Source organism: Haliotis asinina, chromosome 15 (assembly GCF_037392515.1).
Source record: "Haliotis asinina isolate JCU_RB_2024 chromosome 15, JCU_Hal_asi_v2, whole genome shotgun sequence".
Classification (NCBI taxonomy): domain Eukaryota; kingdom Metazoa; phylum Mollusca; class Gastropoda; order Lepetellida; family Haliotidae; genus Haliotis; species Haliotis asinina.
Genome location: NC_090294.1, coordinates 21,479,394 through 21,499,309, shown reverse-complemented (window position 1 = coordinate 21,499,309; position 19,916 = coordinate 21,479,394). Strand labels below are relative to the sequence as shown.

Sequence of the window (19,916 nt, the reverse complement as noted above, 5' to 3'; positions counted from 1 at the left end):
ATAACCAATATTCAGACCACAGCTCATAAGACACCATTCACATGGCGACACTATGGCAGGGAAGGAGCTGTCACATGACTCACCCTTGTCAGCGTGACACACTGCACTACATGTACTATGTTCACAGGAAGATAGCTTACCACACTCATATATTGGCACTCGTGAATTATTTAAGTAATTTACCATATATAAAATACTAAAATATTAACAATTTTTATAATAAAAAAGAAAAAAAAGGAGAAAAACCAAAACAATTCTTACAATAATATAGTGGTCATTTATCTAATAAAAAAGCATGACAATTTATAAAAAGCATGACAATTTATTAAAACAAAGTTTTCAGTTCATAATAATCATTGCAGCACTTAGTAGCAAGCTTACCTGACAGGTGAGTGATTGACAGCTGTCAATCAAATGTCACATGCCATGGTGGGTATGATGTATCATTTATCTACATCGTTGTACTCGAGGCTACTCTGATGTAAACAATAAGGACTGTACATAGTGCTTGTGAATCACGATTTGCTAGTGGACGCACCTAAGTATATCTGTGCTTATTGACACATTTTAAAATGTGTTATCTATCAAGTATGAAAAACTGAAAAAATAGTTCCTTCATCCTGAAGCTATTATATAACAATATTTATGGCTTGTCACACCCATAAACATTTCCCACTCAAAAATACCCAAATATTACTTCACAATTCATGTACTAACACTTAAACCTTACCCTAAATGAAACCCCAAACAAATAAATTTTTCAACTTTTTTTCATGCACAGTGTCTTCTTAAGTCCCCATTTGCTGAGAATTCCTAACCAGGAAAGAGGGGAAGTTCATGAATACTCCTAATGGCCTGTTAATTGACGAGAATTTCACACTATATGACTCTACAAATAAACACTGGTGATATATAAGCAGTTGGGGGCTGATTTAGCACTTGCTGTTTTGTGAAGACTGCCCCCTTTCACGCAGGTTGGCCTTGTATGTTGACTCAACCCAATACGACTAGTGCAACTCTCATATTGAAGTTGGGTTTTTTGTCTCTCTACACTTTTATAACAATTAAAACCATTTAAGAAAAAATGAAAGAAGTGCACTTTGGTTTGCCATCCCTTAATGCACCTCCATTATTGGCCCTCTGAAAGTAAGGGTTCGTTTTCAAGAAATATGGATTTTGTCCAAGAAAGGATTTATAGAATGGAAAGCAATTTCATGTACGATCAAGAGAACTTTGTAGACCTAGAGATTAGTCGTGCAATTTTTTTAAAAGGTAATTGATTTTTTTAATGTTCGGCAAATAACTATGATGCCTATCTGCCTGAAAATGGCAGATGTTTGTAGAATAGCAGTCAACTATTATCACTCATGACACTGGTTATTCCTGTTATTTCTTCTGCCATGAACCAGGCAACTGCCTCTCAGGCTGAATTGTTTCATTTGGAATTGTTTAATAGAAAGAAAATAACAAGCAGTTGTCCCAAGAATTGAATATGGGGCCCCAGCAATTGGAATCATCTAAGATGGGTTGTATGTTTCACCTTTCTCACCAATTAAGTCAACTGATCTGCCCTCTGGGCTATGAAGCATGACGGAGATATTTGGATAACCCCTTAATCAAAGTTGGCTAGAAAATTGGCCACCCAGCAAGTGAATTAAGGCTTGCTTAGTCCTCATGTTATGATGTTGGATGCTTTAAGGAATTTGCCGAAAAATTAGATGTATGAAATAATTGAACCACTCAGTCATTATTGAACTGTTATACTATATAAATATTACATTTAACAAAATTGTCAGCTTTTTAAAATAAAATTCAAAGATTTTTTTTCAGACTTTAAACTTTTCTTTTGAGTTATGTATCCAAATACAAAACACATTTCTTTGTGAGTGTTTCTTATTATCGTTTTTAGGGCAACAGAAACTCAATTTAAATGCTGAATGAGTGAATTTGATCAATGACTATGAAACTGTACCTTAGGTGTAATGCTGAATATATTTCATGCACAGTTTATCCTTCAACACAGTGAATGCATGAATGCACGCATGTATTCAAGAAATAACATGACATGGCATCACAATATTCAAATTTCCCAAAGTGCACATCCCTCCAGACACACGCTACTGTGGCGACGGAATAATTGAGAATTCACATCTGTTTCCTCATCATTGCAACCTAACTTTTTCGAAATCGGAAATTTAATCAGGCAAAACTTCCTACTCCTTCAATGGTTAATTTCCTGGACATAGTTTTTTATTAACAGCCAAAAGTTGCCTTGAAGAAACGTTGTTAGATTAATTTAAAGAAATGTTGATTGAAATATCTCTCGTTCATCTTCCTGTTGGAACTAAAATAAATTTGACCTACTTAAAGCTTAAAAGTTTGCTAGATGAAAAGCAACTCCAGGTCTGTACTTAACTAAATATTGAACATTCAAAATTGTAATTAGACTTCCTCTTAGGATATTACCTAAGAGAACAAATGCACCCTTTTCATAGTTTATTAAAAAGACAACATGGATGATTTATTAACTACGACAAATCAGGAACTAGGAATTAATCATGAGCAGAAAATGTGTGACAACATGACATATACGGCTGGTTGACAGTCAGAGCTCATAAAAGGGTGGCAACGGCAGGTACTGGCATATTAAGATCATGATTCATCATACATCAGATAGAGTCATTACAAACTTCCTTTCCTGACCTTCACCAAGGAGCAGACAACTCCTAATATATTTAATACAAATTAATTTGTGATGTTAAAACACCTATCAAATAGGCCACCATGCTTAGTGACTTGATCTGATAAATGAAGGTTAGTTTTACTTGATAAATCAACATGGACTTAACAGAGAGTGTAAAGGAGAAAATGATTCTTGATTTGACTTGAGAAATTGTGATTTATGTGACAAGGTTGATATAGAAAGTGCACAGATAGTGATAGGATACGCAGGTCAAGAGAAATACCCTGGCCTGTGCTATAAACAGCCTCTAAAGCCTCTCTGACAAGTTGAACTCGGAAACAAGCACCTGCACCTGTGACAGTCTAACCCGGGGGAAATTTTAGTCCAGCTGATAAAATTAATAATGAATAATTAATGGAATAAATTGTTCCACTCTGTGGTTTTTCTGAATGATCATAAAGCTACTGTTTGTATCAAAGTAAGTTAATAAATTTATGAATTCAGCAATTCACAGAAAAACATTTGACGCATTGCAAAAGATCCAAAATGGATTTATCACAGAGCTTTGAAAATGAATTGACACCTCCACACAAGTAGTGACTGATGATATTCATAGTTCAGGGAGATTATAGATTGTTATAAATTCTTGGTCATATTTACCTACAATCTGTTGTATAACTCAACATTATCAGAGAGTAGCAGTCTTAAACAACTAAAACAACCCTCTCCACTGAAGACCATAATGGATGTTTTCAAGGAAAATTCCTTGTCAGATTTTAACCTTTGTGGGTGTGAGAGGTCAAGGGTCACATGACTTTGTCACTGGGCAAAGCCATTACCAGTCTGGTCAACACAAACATGGTGACCAAGTACACTCAGATAGAGACTGTTATGCAAGAAAAGGGGTTTGTTTGGGTCCTAATCAAATGGATCGTGTATGTTAGTTTGTAAAGAGGATTTCAAACCACTACGTGGAGTGGTGGCCAAACACTTGCCAAACACTTTTGCCCGAGTGGACATCCTTGGTAGGGATTTCCTAAAGGACCGGCATACCACATCTTTCTTGTTCAAACACCAAACACTGCTCTAATTCATTGCTAAAACCGTCGAAAAATAGGCAAAAATAATGCAAATGTATTCAACTTTCAGGGATCATTCTGTTTGAGTGAAAAAAAGAGCTACGGCATATTTGTAATTCCATACTACTACACTAGCATTATGGGAATGTTTCTACCAACTGAACTTTGTGTGTGAGACATAGCTGAGTGCAAGTAGATCATACTCTCCTGCAAACAAACTGCACTTGTCATTGCAATATTTGCTCCTAAAACCATAATTTATCATTCCGTGTACATTGCACATGGCAACAGATGGAAGTATTTTCCGTATCAACTTTCATGGCAAGTCATAAATAGATTATCAAGTTGTCATATATTCCAGCTGATTTTAACAGAATTGATTTCATTCCACAACTTTCAAAGCAATGCATCTGCAATTTTCATTTAAAATTGACTCATATTACTTACTAATAATGCTCGATATAGTATTTCAATTCTCCTTGAAACTGGTGTGTACACATATGTATCTATATATTTACTTTCAAAAGCAGTAAATCAATAAAATTCTGACCTTTCATATTGTATTCCTACACCCTGTTTGTTATTTAGAAGCATACTAAAAGATTCATGGACCCTGAATTCTCCAATGTGGCAGCGTTGGAGCGGAATGTGTACCGGTCCCACCCTACCATGGCAACACCTTCATTAATTAATCATGCAATTATATGTGTCAAACCTGCTGATGATTATGTTACTAATGAAGACCCCTGGTCCTGGTTGGTCACAGTTGGTATGTAAATCAGCCAGCAGGTGGCAGTAGCACTATGGTGGCCTCATGTTCATACATAGAAAAATAGTGAGAATAAGGTCATCCTGTTCTGGCTCAGGACAAGTACTCTAGTTGTAAGCATTAGAACTTACAACTAGTGCTGCACAAATAACTACATGTTAATATCAGTTAAAATGCAGCATTGACCTTGCTAGAAAGGGACATTGTACAGGGTTCTAAGATCATTTGAACAGCCAATTCATTATGGCGAAAATTATTTCTGGACCTGGGTGTCATAAAATACCCAGGCTATTTTCTACTACTATCTATGATATAAACAGCTAGTCTCAGATAAGCACAAGTTAGATCCATTAATGACACAATCCATTTACCGGCACAAACCATTTACAGAAGGGCCTGTTCTGACAATGCTTCATTTGGAAACAGGTGGGTAGGTAAACTGTTTCCTTCAACAATCTGCATCTGTTAGAGAATCACTAAATTGTAGGCAAAGTTTGAAATATTTGAGGGAATCTTACTGCTGACAAGTGAAACCATTGATTGGTGCCTCTCAGCCATGAGGTCTTAGAGACAATGTGATCCTAACTCCCATACCACCACAAAGACTTACAACTGTCGTTGCTTTGTACACCCTGAACAGCTTTTTGACTAGATTGATTTCTGTTACTTACCAACAACAATTAGAGTGTAGTTTATGTTGATATGTCCGAAGCCATTAGTAGCTTTACACAGGTAATTTCCAGCATCATTCATTTGTACTTCTTTTATCCGGAGCTGTCCATCAGGGGTCACCTTGAAGCGCGTCTCTCCTGGAGGGATGTTCTTACCATCTTTCTTCCACTGTGTCAGTGGCAGGGGGTCGGCCTCTACTGGACACTCAAGGCGTGTGTTTTTACCGAGCTTTGCTATATGTCGCTGGTATGTATTCCCAGATATCTTGGGTGGACCTGTAACAAACATATGACCGTTAACTACCATCTCATAATTTACATTTTGCAATCAATAAATGGCATAGTATGGACAATAGGGCTAGCCTCATGGTCAAAGGGTTCGCTCTTCATGCTGAAGATCAGGGTTTGATTCCCAACATGTAAATTTAATTCTAAAAAGCATGTGGGACAATGGGGTAGTCTAATGCTGAAGGATCCAAGCATGGGTAAAATGTGTCCCCTGTTGGTATATTGCTGAAATATTGCCTAAAGTGGTGAACATCTCACTCACTCACTCCTGACATCATAAAATTGTACACAGATACAAATAAACTATACACTAGTATATTATTTACATATGTTTATAAAAGGATATGTCTACCTCACAATAAAAAAATAGAGTTAAAACAAAGAAATAAAAAAAGGTGTTAGAATACTTTTGTTACAGTTTGTGGTCAGTCTTCATTACCAAACAGTCCTAAAAGTATTCCTGTTCTCTAAATTCTTTTTTTCAGTAAATAACTACAAATTACGTTTACATTCTGCTGCATCTACCTGAAACAATGGCAAGTCACATTTATGCAAAATTTTCCCACTGATATAATGAATAATCATGATAACGTAAGCCCTATCAAGGGAAGGACTCAATATGTTAATAGTAGTGTTGTACAGCTAATCTGAAAACAAATGAGTCCAGAAACAACTTGCATGACAACTAGTTCTAGGGCCATAGTTGTTATCGTACTTGAAAAGCGACTCCATAAGACATGAATTATGGTGTCTCATTTGTTTTAGCATTGCTATGTTAGGCTACTAAAATCACGTTAATAATGAAATGGTACACATCAGTAGCATATTTATCTCAAATAACCTCAAAGCACATTTCTATCCCCAAAGCCCACTGACTGCATATTCCTTACCTGTTCCTGCCCTGACTTGAGTTAACAATACAAGTAGTTGCACCATACAAAATAATACCATATCTCCATTTCCAAATGTATTTTTCCCATCACAAAACTCATAGAAAATGATTAGTTCTGAGGCAATATTTATCAGTAGACTGAATGACACAATAAGAGTACAATATAATTACATGCTAATGGTACATTTATCTTGAAATACTCTCAAAGCATTTTCCCATCCCAAAACTCATTAAAGAGATTAGTTTTGAGGAAAGCCTTCTGCATAGACTGTCGCATACAATATGAGTGAGTCTGGCATGTTAAAATGAAGTCGACACCCTTGCACTACGCTCCACAAAACTCAGACAAAAATACCATATTGTATTTCAGTGGTTCTGATCAACGCTTCAATCCCAGGGTGGGAACCCTTCCCATAAATTGCAAAAGGGGATTAAGTCTATCATACAGATTTCTCCCTCAATTCATTCACATAAAGGACTATGGCAACAATGGGGGAATATGCAGGTTAATGTTTGGAAATCTTGCTGCAGTTTCACAAAGAGTTCAGGGCATGAAGTAGGAACAAAGCTGCCACAGTATACATTAAGTCTGGTCATTTCTATAGACAAAAGAAAAGGTCAAGCTCATTCATTTTCTGGTGACCCACCTTCACAATGCGAAAAATATTCTAGCCATTTGGGGAAGGTTTTTGTGACTGACGGAAACTCATAGAAATTTGATCCAAATGATACCAAAGACAACTATGAATTTTGGAGACATGACATCAATACTAATTTCCAAATCATAAATACTTGATATAAGTTCTATTTCAGAGCAGTCTGTGGATTTAGCATTGTGACACTTATCCTATGACACATATCGTGCATCCTTTCCTCATGTCAGTGGTAGCTGATCACATCTTCCGTCCTGGTAATATTTCTGGCTGTAATTTCATAAGGGAAACTTGGTCGAATCATCCAATCATGGCAAAGCAATCTCCTATACTTATCACGCCTGTTTAATACACTACAGACCAGGATGATTACATGGAAAGGATGTTCAAAACGTCAAGGTCATTCTGCTGGTGAGCATTCAATACTTAATGCTTATTACTCGATTACTTACAAATTACTTTCTTGCTAACAGGCTCAATAATAAATAAATGTCAACAGGTCAATTAATCAATCTTAGCAGATATGACGGCAGATCAAGTATTTTTGAGATACTTCTGAGTACAGACTTTCATTTGCATGTAGATGTATTTGAATTCATCAATACCTGCTTGGACAAAAACAGATCTGGAGCGGACGAGCCAGTGATTGTGAGCAATAATGATTCAATTTGTACAATGTCATGCAAGCATCAAAGTCACCTGACTACTTTGATTCATGGAGTTGTCTTGTATAACTTTGATTAGTTAGACTAAGCCCATTATTCTCAATGAACCTGCTTAAAATCCTGGAACAATGCATCGATGCATTGGTGGAGTGTGATACTCAATATTATGTAAAAAAAACGACACTTGTATAATTCTTAGGACAATTTGGAAAAAACTGATAATTTTGTATAATTTTATAATTGGATTAAAGCTTAATGAATATCTACTTGATGTTTCTTGAGCATTGCCTGTTTTGCTGTTCCTGTTATCGATCTTGTACTGAGTTGCATCATCACCAAGAGAAATATTTCTCCAGAAAGAATACATGTTCCTTGTTTTCATCTGTTGAGACAGTTTGGGTTACAACATGTGCAGACCAAAGACAGCTTATACCAAGACACAATGTGCCATACCCATTTCATGACTATCCTTAAAACTGTTGCAAAGGTCGTGAAAATCTCCTTGGAAATTTACACCCAACCGAGAGAGAAGCCAGCAATGTATCTGGCATTTGAACACATCACCCAAATATTTTATCTTGTGTAATGTTATTTATGTAATGGCTGTTCAATTGTGTTATCACGGCTGTGTTTCCCAAAACACACCATTTATCAGAGTACAAGTTGCTGCTACAAGACCTTGGTCCATGTGGCATGTTGAACAATCCACAGACAAGCCCCAGCCCATAGATAACTGTGTAATGGGAAGAAAAAGACACTACATAAATCACAAGAAGCTAGTCTCACCCCAGCCTTTGGCCTTGGTGTTTGCAACCTTTCTCATCTTGTGTTTGACTCTGACATTTTAACATGGATGATTGGCCCCAATTGATGCTATTAATTCAATGGAGATGATTCTATCAAGCTTGGGGCCCCAATTCCCTCCAAGGAGTATTTTAGGCACGAGAGTAAGTGTAGTTTACACGATAGAGGAACTATTATTCAGAGAGTGGAAACAGCTGTGTATAGAACTGCAGTAGAGCTAGGCAGTGTGGATACCTAACTGATCTCCCCCTGAAGAAGGGGGGCGAGAGGGAGGCGCACATGTGTAAAACCTCAGGAAAACAATGAAACCATACCTTGCCTATGTGGTCTGATTTTAATTTAAACTGTACAATACAATGGGGAAAAAGTCTTACATTGAAATAGACTTTTGTGGGCTGAAGGTTACACCCACAACTTGTTGTGTGCTAAGTAAGAGGAATGAGAACCGGAGGAGAAGAGTAATGGCACAACATAGGACAACATGCATAGTGGTGGATAAAATATTTATACACTGATATGTCCTGTAATTCATAATTCAATGATGTCAATGTTCTTTCCTTTAATTCAACTGAAATATTTTGATATGAATTTCAATTTTTTTAAAACTCTGTACTTAAAATGGACTTATGTATATGAACACTTGGTCTTATATATAGCTCAAATCTTGCTGATGTGATGTAAACTTTTATCTCAACCACTGATCTTTTGCGCAAGGGAATAATGTTTGTCTGGAAATTACCCCCAAATGATTTTCTTACTCTTAACTGTACATGCAGAAAATGTGGGTTTTTGTTGGTCCAAACATTCACTTAAATTGTGTTTATTGATATTTTCAGGAATACTAAGTAGTGTAATTAGCTTTTCTCAAGGAAGGAAACCTTGAAGCAACATAGCTTTCGTGAACATCATTTACCTCATGAAATCTGAGTGATATGGTGCATTATTTGTCTTGTAACCATCCTCCAGAAACAGTCATTCATTCACAAGAGATACTCTCAGGAAATGAGGTCCTTGCTATTCACTTGTAACTAGCTTGATAAATTTGCCAATTAGCCAAACATTTTCCTCCAGCTTCTGTAGCAAAATGCTGGCATTCTGTGCCCATCTGTCGCTGGTGCAAGTGTGTGGACTGACAGACGGACACACAACTCCACAGACTCTCGAAGAATAACAGATCACCATTACTAAAGCCAGCCCAGTCTGCAATGTGAGCTACCAGATGGTTGCTGGGAAAAAACACAGGATGAAAATGTCGACTGGAAAACTTCCCTGATGTTTTTGTTATGTCAAGAGTGGGATAACAACCAACGATGGATATCTCATGGCAAGGCGTCTCTGGTAGTCAACTGCTCTACCTCGCAATCACACTTCTAAACAGCTCTTAAGAAAATATCACAAGAATACCTAGCACTTAAATTCATTAAAAAAAACCCCAGTAGTGACGTATTGGAGAAATGTGCGATTTAATATTTATGAAATTCATCGAGTACAACAGAATAAGGTCAATGATCTTAGACTTCAAATGTACTTCGAGTGTTCGGGATATCTACAATAAATTTGTTACGTCATTTCATGTGACCTATTGACCTGTCACATGCAATTAGTTATAAACGATGAATGATGAACAAAATTGTTCAGAGAAGTTGGCTCTGAAAAGATGCAAGCTACTAATCTACAGAAACAGATCACCACAGATTTCCACTCAACTATTTGGAACAACTCTGGCTTATCTGATAATACTTTCCTTTAAACTACCTCTTTTTAAGATTTTCCACATAGCGCTTGTCACCATGACGTTTTTCTTCCATCAGGCCAGCTGTGGTTATCGTTCTAATGGGATAGGGGTCCAATCTTTTCAAAACTTTAAATTAAAAGTCAGAACCCCCATTTAGTTCCTGTAAAAGATCTTTTAGAAAATATTCAAATTTGGTTCATAATTACATTCTTCCTGAAGCCAACAACTTCTGGTACAGAATGTGCAGAATACTTGTTCTTACAGTTTTGGCTAAGCAGTATTACCTTTTTATAAAGTTGAAAGATAGACCACACAAATATACCATTACGTGTTCAAGACTTTCGAATTCAGCACTTCTGTACAAATTTCACAACTTGTAAAATCAATGGTTTAGCGTTTTAGAAAGGTTACAAATTGAGTTTAGAATTCATAAAAATTCAAGCTCAGCTAATTCAATCAAGGAAAGAAAATTACAGCCAGTAATCAGTCATGAGGGAGGTAGTCTCATCTCGGTAAATCCATAGGGGCTGGCACCAGCTTGTGTCCAGCATGAAATGATTAATAGTTGTGTGGACAGTATCATCTGCTGACAGTCATGTGGACAAGGTCATTTATCATTGGTGTATGGAGTGGTCACTCTCAACCAATGAGTGGACACTTAGTTCCTGAGTGCTACATCAATGACTACTTGTTTTGCACCTGTCACCTTGACCATTCCTAGAACTAACTCTTTCTTCAATGACAAATGACATACCAACTGATGAACTATGAAGTTTTAATGCACATAAAGGATAATAATTGGAATTAATATCACCTGATGATCAATAATTATTACCATCCATTATAACTGTTGTGGACAAATTCAGCTGCCATTCAACGTGATAAAATCATTAGGTAACTGCATAATTTTTCAACTTTCTTCCTCACAGCTTTGTTTCAATGGCACGCCCTTGTATCCAAAAACTGGACAGCCTTGTTCGATCACATTTGAATCAAATTAAACCTCACCCTCAATAAGGATCTTTGCAGTTGATACTAACCTCACTTGCAATAATAATATATAAAATAGAAAACACACTGTTGCATTCCATATTATTTCCGTCTGTTAAAACACACGTGACAATGGCTGTATGTTTTTAGTTCCTGCATGAACGAGTTGAAACCACATTCAAACGTGAACTTCATAAAAAGCCTTTGTGTTTGCCCATGTCTGATTTGAAACAGTTAGTTTTAAGTTCCAAAACATCTGCTGTATGGGCCAAGCCTACACCCCATGCCAGGATGCTAATTAAATGTTTTAATGAACAGGCCTTCTTCACAATGGTCGCTAATGAGAACCATTACTAGAACAATGCCGGACAGTCAATGCATTGACAGTGATGGGCTTTGTTACATTTTAACCCAAAATTAGGGTTAAATGCATACACCAAGAAATACATTAACTGATGGTAACATGATGTAAAACATTCTGATGAAAGTATGGGTAATTGAGAATCTGCTCTTTGGGTGATGACAATTAATTCGGAGCAATGCAAGCCATAATTTCATGTACAAACAAATATGATTAATTTTATTAGTAGTAGTAGTACATGAACAAAGAAACTGGATTTTCCTACACTTACCACCAAGATCAGTGTAAGTCCATCCAATCAGAGATGTTATTTTTCTGATCTGGTATGTTGAAGACACAGTGTATACACTTAGTCAAAATGTAAAATAAGGTATTTTGGTAAATTCTAAATTAATCTCAGTTGAAATGTTTGTCATTCTTCCAGACCCAACAGGTAGACAAGTGTAAACAGTCCAAAGTCACAAGCACACAAGCATATGACAATGTTTGTAAATCATTTCAGTAATGACCCCCACTAATGCTGTTGACTTTATTCCTAGTCAGTACTACAGGTTTAGGACGCAAGTGAGTGAGTGAGTGAAAGAAATAATGGACATATACTCAAACTGGGCAGTGTTTGTCAACCAACCACCGTCCCTGCCTCACCTGTGACATCAAAGTACTCACAAATTGACAAGATTGTGGAAATACCAGTACGAGTCCCACTTCCTTCCCGCCCACTTCCCAAACATCACACAGGGAATGCGACCGAGTCTGAGTCGATTTCAGCCTGGTACGCAAGCAACACAACCACATTTCACACCCCTGGTCTCCAAGATGCAATTCTAGCTTTCCGCTGCACAAATTAATCTGCACTTCCTATTACGACATGCCGCCACATAGATAGTGTACAGGTACCAAATTAACCTTCATTACCACATTTTAAACATACAGCTATTAAAATGGCTTCATTTCTCATAATGGCTTAAAAGCATGTATTTAGCATACAGATTATCTTCAACCTAATGTGAGGATAGTATTTAAAAAAACTTAAACGCTCTTAAATGATACTGTTTTTGCATGATGCACGATCAACAGATTCCAGTTAAAATCTTTTTATAACTATCAAATATATTAATAATGCAACAATGAAACTGACACAGCATATCAGGTGTATCAAGGTGTTATAGTTTATTAATGCATTGTTACAAGAATGTATCATGGTCATTTGAACAGTTTATACCATAAGGTACAGTATATCATTTATACATGAGTGCAACAGTGTATAAGTTTATTGCTACAACCAATGTACCATTTCTGTCTAGCCCACAGACAGCACAGACATTATTCATGTCAACATTTCAGGACACATGACTTCCCAAGCATCTAGGTGTTGACCATCAGCTCCTGTCTCACAGTCTACATAGCCACTGAACTGACCTGAAACCAACCACTGGTCAACTGTTTATCACCCACCCACTAAGTCATCATAAACCAGGAGGCTGACAAATGTGACCTTCTTGAAGTCTACCTACATGACAGGTGATTCTGTGTCATGGTCAACTGACCACACTGGGGATTCATTATTGTAACCCTGTCAATGTAATTTACTGGATATACATTAAGTGCGACTGCATAAAATCAATCATGGACATCTGTTTGACAATGACCCCTTGAAGAGAAATCCTTTCCAGTGAATGCACATATTTTTCAGAAAATGAACCAGTGCTGGGGTAAAAATCACGATGACAAACACATGATTACAAGTGTTTAAAAAAATTGCAATGACTGGGCTAAATATGTTAGCCTTTAGTTGTTCAGGATACCTGAAAACAGTTACTTAATAACTTGATCCCTTGTACCTATCTCTGCGAACAAGCCTGACAACAGAAACAAAGCTTTCATCAAGAGACAATACAGAGACCTTATCAAAACACAAGTTAACCTTCACCATGACAGCCATCTGCTTGTCCTATGACACTTTAATTCTGACTCTAATGTCTGTTAATGGCTAAGTTTGTACATGTGGCTATTTAGTCAAGTAACAGGTTTATCTTTATCTGAAAAGGGGTAGAATTATTGTGCTCTTTGCCAGTGGACTACCATGTTATCGGTCGATCCAAACACTTCAATTATTCTAATCTTCAGCTGAACTGTTTCAGATAACTATAACATTTGAATTTGGATCTCAAGGGATGGCTATTTAACGCCCAGACCAGGATTATCTCAGAACAGCTTGTACCAGTCCAGCTCTCCTGTTTTAAAGGTGGCAATGTTCAAACAGTTTTTCATGAAGTTCGTGTTGACATCGTCTCAAATAGTGATGTCGTCAACAGTTCAAGATAGTAACGCGCAGGTGAAGATGGAATGAGATACAGGTGAACTCGTTATGTGATGGCTACCTGCCGTGGAACATCAGTGTCAGACTAAGGAACAGCTGATATGAACCATTAGTTCACTGAATTCAAACTGTCAGAGTTTTTAAGGAAATGCCCCATTAGGGAGTCCTGCAATTCACCAAACATTTGCTAGAGAACATATTTTTATTTATATCTGTTATTTTTATTCTGTAGGAATACCCCACACTGACAATGCTGGAAGGAACATAAAACCTTCAGTATCAATCTGATCTACATAGATGACTGTGATAGTCCAAGATGAGGAAACAGAGAGAACTAAATACCTGCACTGACATTCAAATTGTGAAAGCTCAACCGAAGTAGGCCCTAAACCTGAGGAAGGTGTTGGCTTCTTGGGTCTACTACAACACCTAGGTGGCTATCTCCATCACAGGATACCTCAACTGTGGTGAACACAACAGTATTTGAGGCTCACAGTCAGCACAGAGCCTCTCGGAAAGACGAAACTTGGCGATAAGACAGATAATGGTCTGTCTGAGACAGAACAGAATTGAATACCAGCTCACAGCTATTCTGGGATTGCTCAATAAGAAAAGTTTGGCCATCAGATTTAGGTTTTTCTTGAGTAAAATTCATTTACATGGTTTTAACAGCATTGCAATGCAAATGAATTACAAAAATTTGCGTTAGGGATAAAATAGCTATTGATGACTGAAATCGATTAATTTTTTTTCGTTATTTTTTAATGTTTTTTGACCGTCTGACTTTTACTACATCTTGCCCTGTGATGATGCATCAAAACACTATGAAACAAAACATCTCTTTCAGCGATTTGTCGCAAAATCTGTTTTTATAGTTGGTTATGAAAGGGCATACAGTAAATTACGAAGTGTGTTTCAGCTGATCTTTAATTTTTCTTTAATGAACATATCTCTATCAGATACGAAGTGTTAATCTTCATGTCAACTCGACAGCGATAAAAACACTGCTAGCCATTAGTCTTCTCATTACATATGTAGTAACAGGTATTAATGCTGAACTGATTAAGCAAAGGCAGTAGATTTGTGATGATTGAAGGCTTATAACTGCTCCTCGTAATTCCTTCTGTAACATCCCATAACCCTTCTGTCTGCATAAGGTTTTTGGCGCTAAATTCATGTTGTCTGTAAATCACGTGGAAGTTAGAGGGCCATAAATCGCCAAGTACATCCCTGCTCTGTTCTGGTGTAACAGCACATCCACAGAGCATGGAGAAAGAGAATCTTGCAATGATGGCCATTGCCAATCGGAAATTGATTACTTTTTGAAGTTGCTTGTATCCCTCCTCGGCCCATTACCTTAATTGTAAGGATGGCATTGTCGCGCTTCTTTGAAGTTTGATAAACAAACACAAGCATAGGCAGGGCATGCTCATACTCCACATTCAAGGCTATGGGACTCTTTCATCATGTTTTTTAATCTCCAAATTGCACTTGTTACGTGGCATTGTCATTTTCTGGGCGAATACAGACAGGCAAGAGCTGTGACCTGCTCCAGCTACGGCCACAAACATTGCTTCTACGTAACACTGGCAAGGTTAGCTGATTTCATTAGTCTAAATGTATGGATCATGAGAGGAATTATGGACACATGCAAACATCATGCCATATCTTTAAACCCTTGCACAATTCATTCTCAGAATCAATTCCAGCATTCCTTCGCTCTTTCTTCAGTAAGCCTCTATTACTGATTGGCCATAAAAGATTAATTGATATCCTTGGGCGTAAAATTGAAAAAAAATAAGAAAAATGAAAATAGATTGAAATTATAACATGAAAAATAAAGACAACATATTTTGGTGAACTATATCAAATATGGCAAAATGGTAGAATCTGGTTTTGTACAATCTAATTATAGCTTGGAGAAATATCAGATTACATTGACCTTCTGGGCTTTGCAAAGGATGACATTTTCAAGAAAAATAAATGATTCATAATCACTCCAAGGAGATGGCAAATATCAAATAGCAGCCATTATAAAACCCTGCAACATGTGTCAATATGTCTTTTACACAATTGATCATGTTAAACTTTAATGTAATTTGTAATGTTACAAATCAGAACTCTGGTCCAATGGCAGACCATCTACTTCTTTTGTTTAACAAAAAAACTTTGATCAAACTCTTTGGCTTTCTAAGAGGTGCCACTTGCAGACTGTTTTAAACATTTGGCAAAGACGGCCAAATATTCACATTGTAGACACAGGTTCTCGACTAAACAACAAATATTGAGGGGTCTGACGAATACTTGCTCACTTGCAATGCAGCTGTTGACATTAACTAGATAAAATATTTTCTGAACATTGGATGAATTTTATTCAGAACTTGAACAAAGAAGGTTCAGCAAGGAGAGTACACAGAGAAACATTTTGAGAAACTCTTCAGGCATTTTTAGTTTGTTGATCAACAGTATTCGTCAACAGGCACTGCCAAGACATGGTCTGAAAGAAAGGTCAAGGGTCAGACGCTGACACAGTTGTTTTCTTGGCTTGTTGTGTTTCCACACAGTATTTTATTTTCTCTACCTCCTTGGTGCAGTATCGTCAACCTTACACAACAATGCATGATATTAACAAACTGTTACAAAGATTTCAATTTCGAACTGACAACCTTCCAAAAATATTTTCCCTGTTGAATAAAACTAATGTACTCCAACCATGCCAAAATGCTGACTTAAAACTCACTTACAAAGATGAAAAAAAGTCCTCTAGAATAAAACCAAGATATGTCCTGATAGCTGATACATAACAGACCATATATTCTTCAGTGACAGATTCTTTAAAATAGAAAACAGCAGATCACAATTGTTTAAGAATAATTATCATATAATATCAGACAAACATTTCCCTTGTATCACTGTTGAAAAAGGATTAAGTTAATTGATAACTGGCATTTGTTGTTTTGTTCATTACAGCTTAATCTCTGATTACAGATATGTTTATGGTTTTAAGAACAACACAGTTTCAAATTTCTATTCATCCTGGGAGCTTATTACGGTGGATGACAGGCTGTCAATTCCATACATTCTTGTACAGCATAGGCATGTGTTTCCCAAGGACCCCTGATCTATCAAGGTAGAAATATGCCCTGTTTCGCAGTCATCTAATAATGATGGATCACAATAACTGCTACTACAGCAAAACAACCATTTACAAAAAAACAATTACCAGATCTCATATCACATATATTTATTTCCATAGTTTTCTTGTTGAATGAAACAAAACACAATTTATGACGTGCTTAGAAATAAATGACCGTAAACAACAAACTGTTGCAGACCACAGTTTGGTCACTCTAATAGAATATATCACCATATCCCATGTTTACAAATCCTGTATTAATCATGAGATATGATTGACAGCTCTGGCTGTCAATCAAAGGAGCGAGCCCAAAGGCAGATCCTAATCTCCATCAATTACCACTAACTAAGACTGCAGGTTACATAACTAACTCCCACATCATATACTCTCGATGGGGTTCCTTGAGGCTGTATATGTCAATGATCTACTATTCCTATTTGGCTCAAAAACAAGACGATAACGCTCTATATCTCAGTACCACATCTAAAGCCAAGGGCAGGTAAATGTCCATATATTTACTAATGTAATTACGAACATCGGTATTTCATATATAAATGCATGAGCCTTTCAATGGTAGTTTGTACAATGATTTCTTATATTAATGCTGTCAGTGGTGTTCCTAGTCTTCTAAGATTCCGCAATTATGAAATGTTTCAAAATTATATGCATGATGTTAACAAAACTTATAAAGAACAATTCTTACTTAATTAAATTTGAAACAATGATGGATGGATGTCTACAATGCAGAAAGATGTGGAATTGACCTGTGAGTGAAAATTCTCGTATTTTTTAGGAACACCAAGGTGCCCTTGGAAATTACTTGCAGGAAAGAATTTTATCTTATTTGAGCAGTGGCACAGCAAGTGAACTTTTTTAGATACTATTTATAGCAATTTTACAGTAGTCTTGTTAGCCAACTGCCTTCATCTCATTGCAGCTTAATCCTTTCCTCAAGCTTTTAAGGAATGCATACGTCTCATTCATAACTTACAAAGCTGCTTCTTAGGGTAATGAGATTTGGAGGATTGGCATAATGCTTTCTTTTGTATACTCTAATATCTAGCTGAGTATGTTGCTCATCTTTAATTAAGGACAAGAAGCATGCTTGCTAAGCTGAATAATATGAGATTAGGCACTTCTATGCTGTAGGTTCATCATAAGGCAATTTATTTATTTTTATTTCCCCTCAGGGTTAGCTCGTGGCTACTGAAAGAAATCCATTTAATGAATTTTACCAGCTGTCAGCATTCCCCTTACCGTTTTTACAGCATTCATTTTGAGGAAGCCAGGTGCACTTCGGAATTGGAAGTTCACAGTTTATATCATTATGCCTCAAGAATTCTAAAAGAAAGTTTTCTTTAAAAAATTCCAAAACAAATTTGATACAATTTAAAGGAATGTTTTGAAAGGATGATAATTACCACAGACGGAAAGGAGCCAATTTATAGCCGTTGTTGCGGACACCTGGCTTAGAGCTGAAACTGGGTGGGTTGAGAGGGGAACAAAAGTCACAGATCTGAACAGTGCTTGGCGAAATGGTGTTCCATTACTGGGGACAATCAGCCCGAGTTCATAGAAATCTTTCAACAATCTGAGAGAAGATGGTTATTCTCATAATTTCCTTTCTACCACTCCATTGGTGTCCCCTGATTTTCAAACAACACAAAAGGCTTGCAATGGCTTTTGGTTCTCCCCTCCTTGTTCGTCTCAGAATGGGTGTGAATTGGCATTTCTTTTCCCGATACTGGGCTATGCATGGCCTATGACAGTCTGTGACCTTAACATCATGGGATCTTTTGATCTCATGGAGAGAATTTCACCAACAAGCAGGCAATATTATTGATGTGAAAAGCCCGGTGCACTTTCAGAAAGGAAAGCAGGCCTTTGTGAGGCTTGAACAGCTTTCTATGTACATCGGTGGACTAGAGCCTATTCAATGTCAACACTGGTTTCATGAACTAAGAACGCAGCACACCTAATCAAAGTCACATCTGAAACCTTCCACTCAAGGCAAACATGACAATTCGCACACATATTATATTCTCCTACTGGCTTTGTCCATTTCACACCTCGCTAAAAACCTCCTCAGCTTTTTCCCACCCTTACTGAAAGCCATCTGTGAGGAGTGATATTCAAAGACATTATATTTACTACACCCATAACACATTAACTCAGCTAATCTCTGAAAGCAATAGATTACAATTGATTTCACTGTTATTACAATTTTGAAAACATCGAATTTCTGTATGGTTTTCAAAAGCTTACTTTCTTTAAGGTCAAATTCATACGAATGATACTTTAACATAAAACTTTCAAAAATGTGTTTGAATTGTTAACTACACATTTGTTAATAAAGTTCACTGGTTTTCAAAGGTGAAAAATATGTAAATTGTCACCTGTCTAACAAACAATCTATCTTTTCAAAGGTGTGATAGAAAAGGTATACAGCTCGTAGATACATGCTGACTTGTGGATACATTTCAGAAACAAATTAACAATTGGCTACTGAACAGACAACTCAAAGTACCTCTGACCCTCCAAGCCAGTAAATATTTCACACAGTCCCCAGCCTGAAATGTATACCAAAATACCGAACACAGCATTAGCCACAAAAAAGAATCCTTTTTGACTTGCTATAAAAGTAGTCTAAATTCATGTGGAGCAATGACATAGTGCAAAGATTAGAGCAGAGCTTCTTCAGGAGCTAATGTGATAATGTGAATGCTATTACTAGTATGGGGATTAAGACTGTTGAGTTTATAGTCTTACGATATTATACCTGTTTGATAATGTGGGTAGACTGGAGAGAAGTAATGATACCACTGACAGAGCCTTACAATGCATTAGCATAAGGTGCAATGAACCATGTC

The 19,916-nt window shown here is 36.8% G+C and overlaps 1 protein-coding gene across 2 annotated transcripts in view; it reads right to left on the bottom strand.

Annotated features, from left to right (window-relative positions):
• Window positions 1-19,916, bottom strand: part of LOC137265197 (fibroblast growth factor receptor-like 1) — a 34,364-nt gene that overhangs the window by 12,568 nt on the left and 1,880 nt on the right. For both annotated transcript variants that reach the window (XM_067800538.1, XM_067800539.1), the window contains exon 3: window positions 5,203-5,478. In XM_067800538.1, the coding sequence (XP_067656639.1) occupies window positions 5,203-5,478 (276 nt within the window). The remainder of the gene's footprint in view (window positions 1-5,202; window positions 5,479-19,916) is intronic.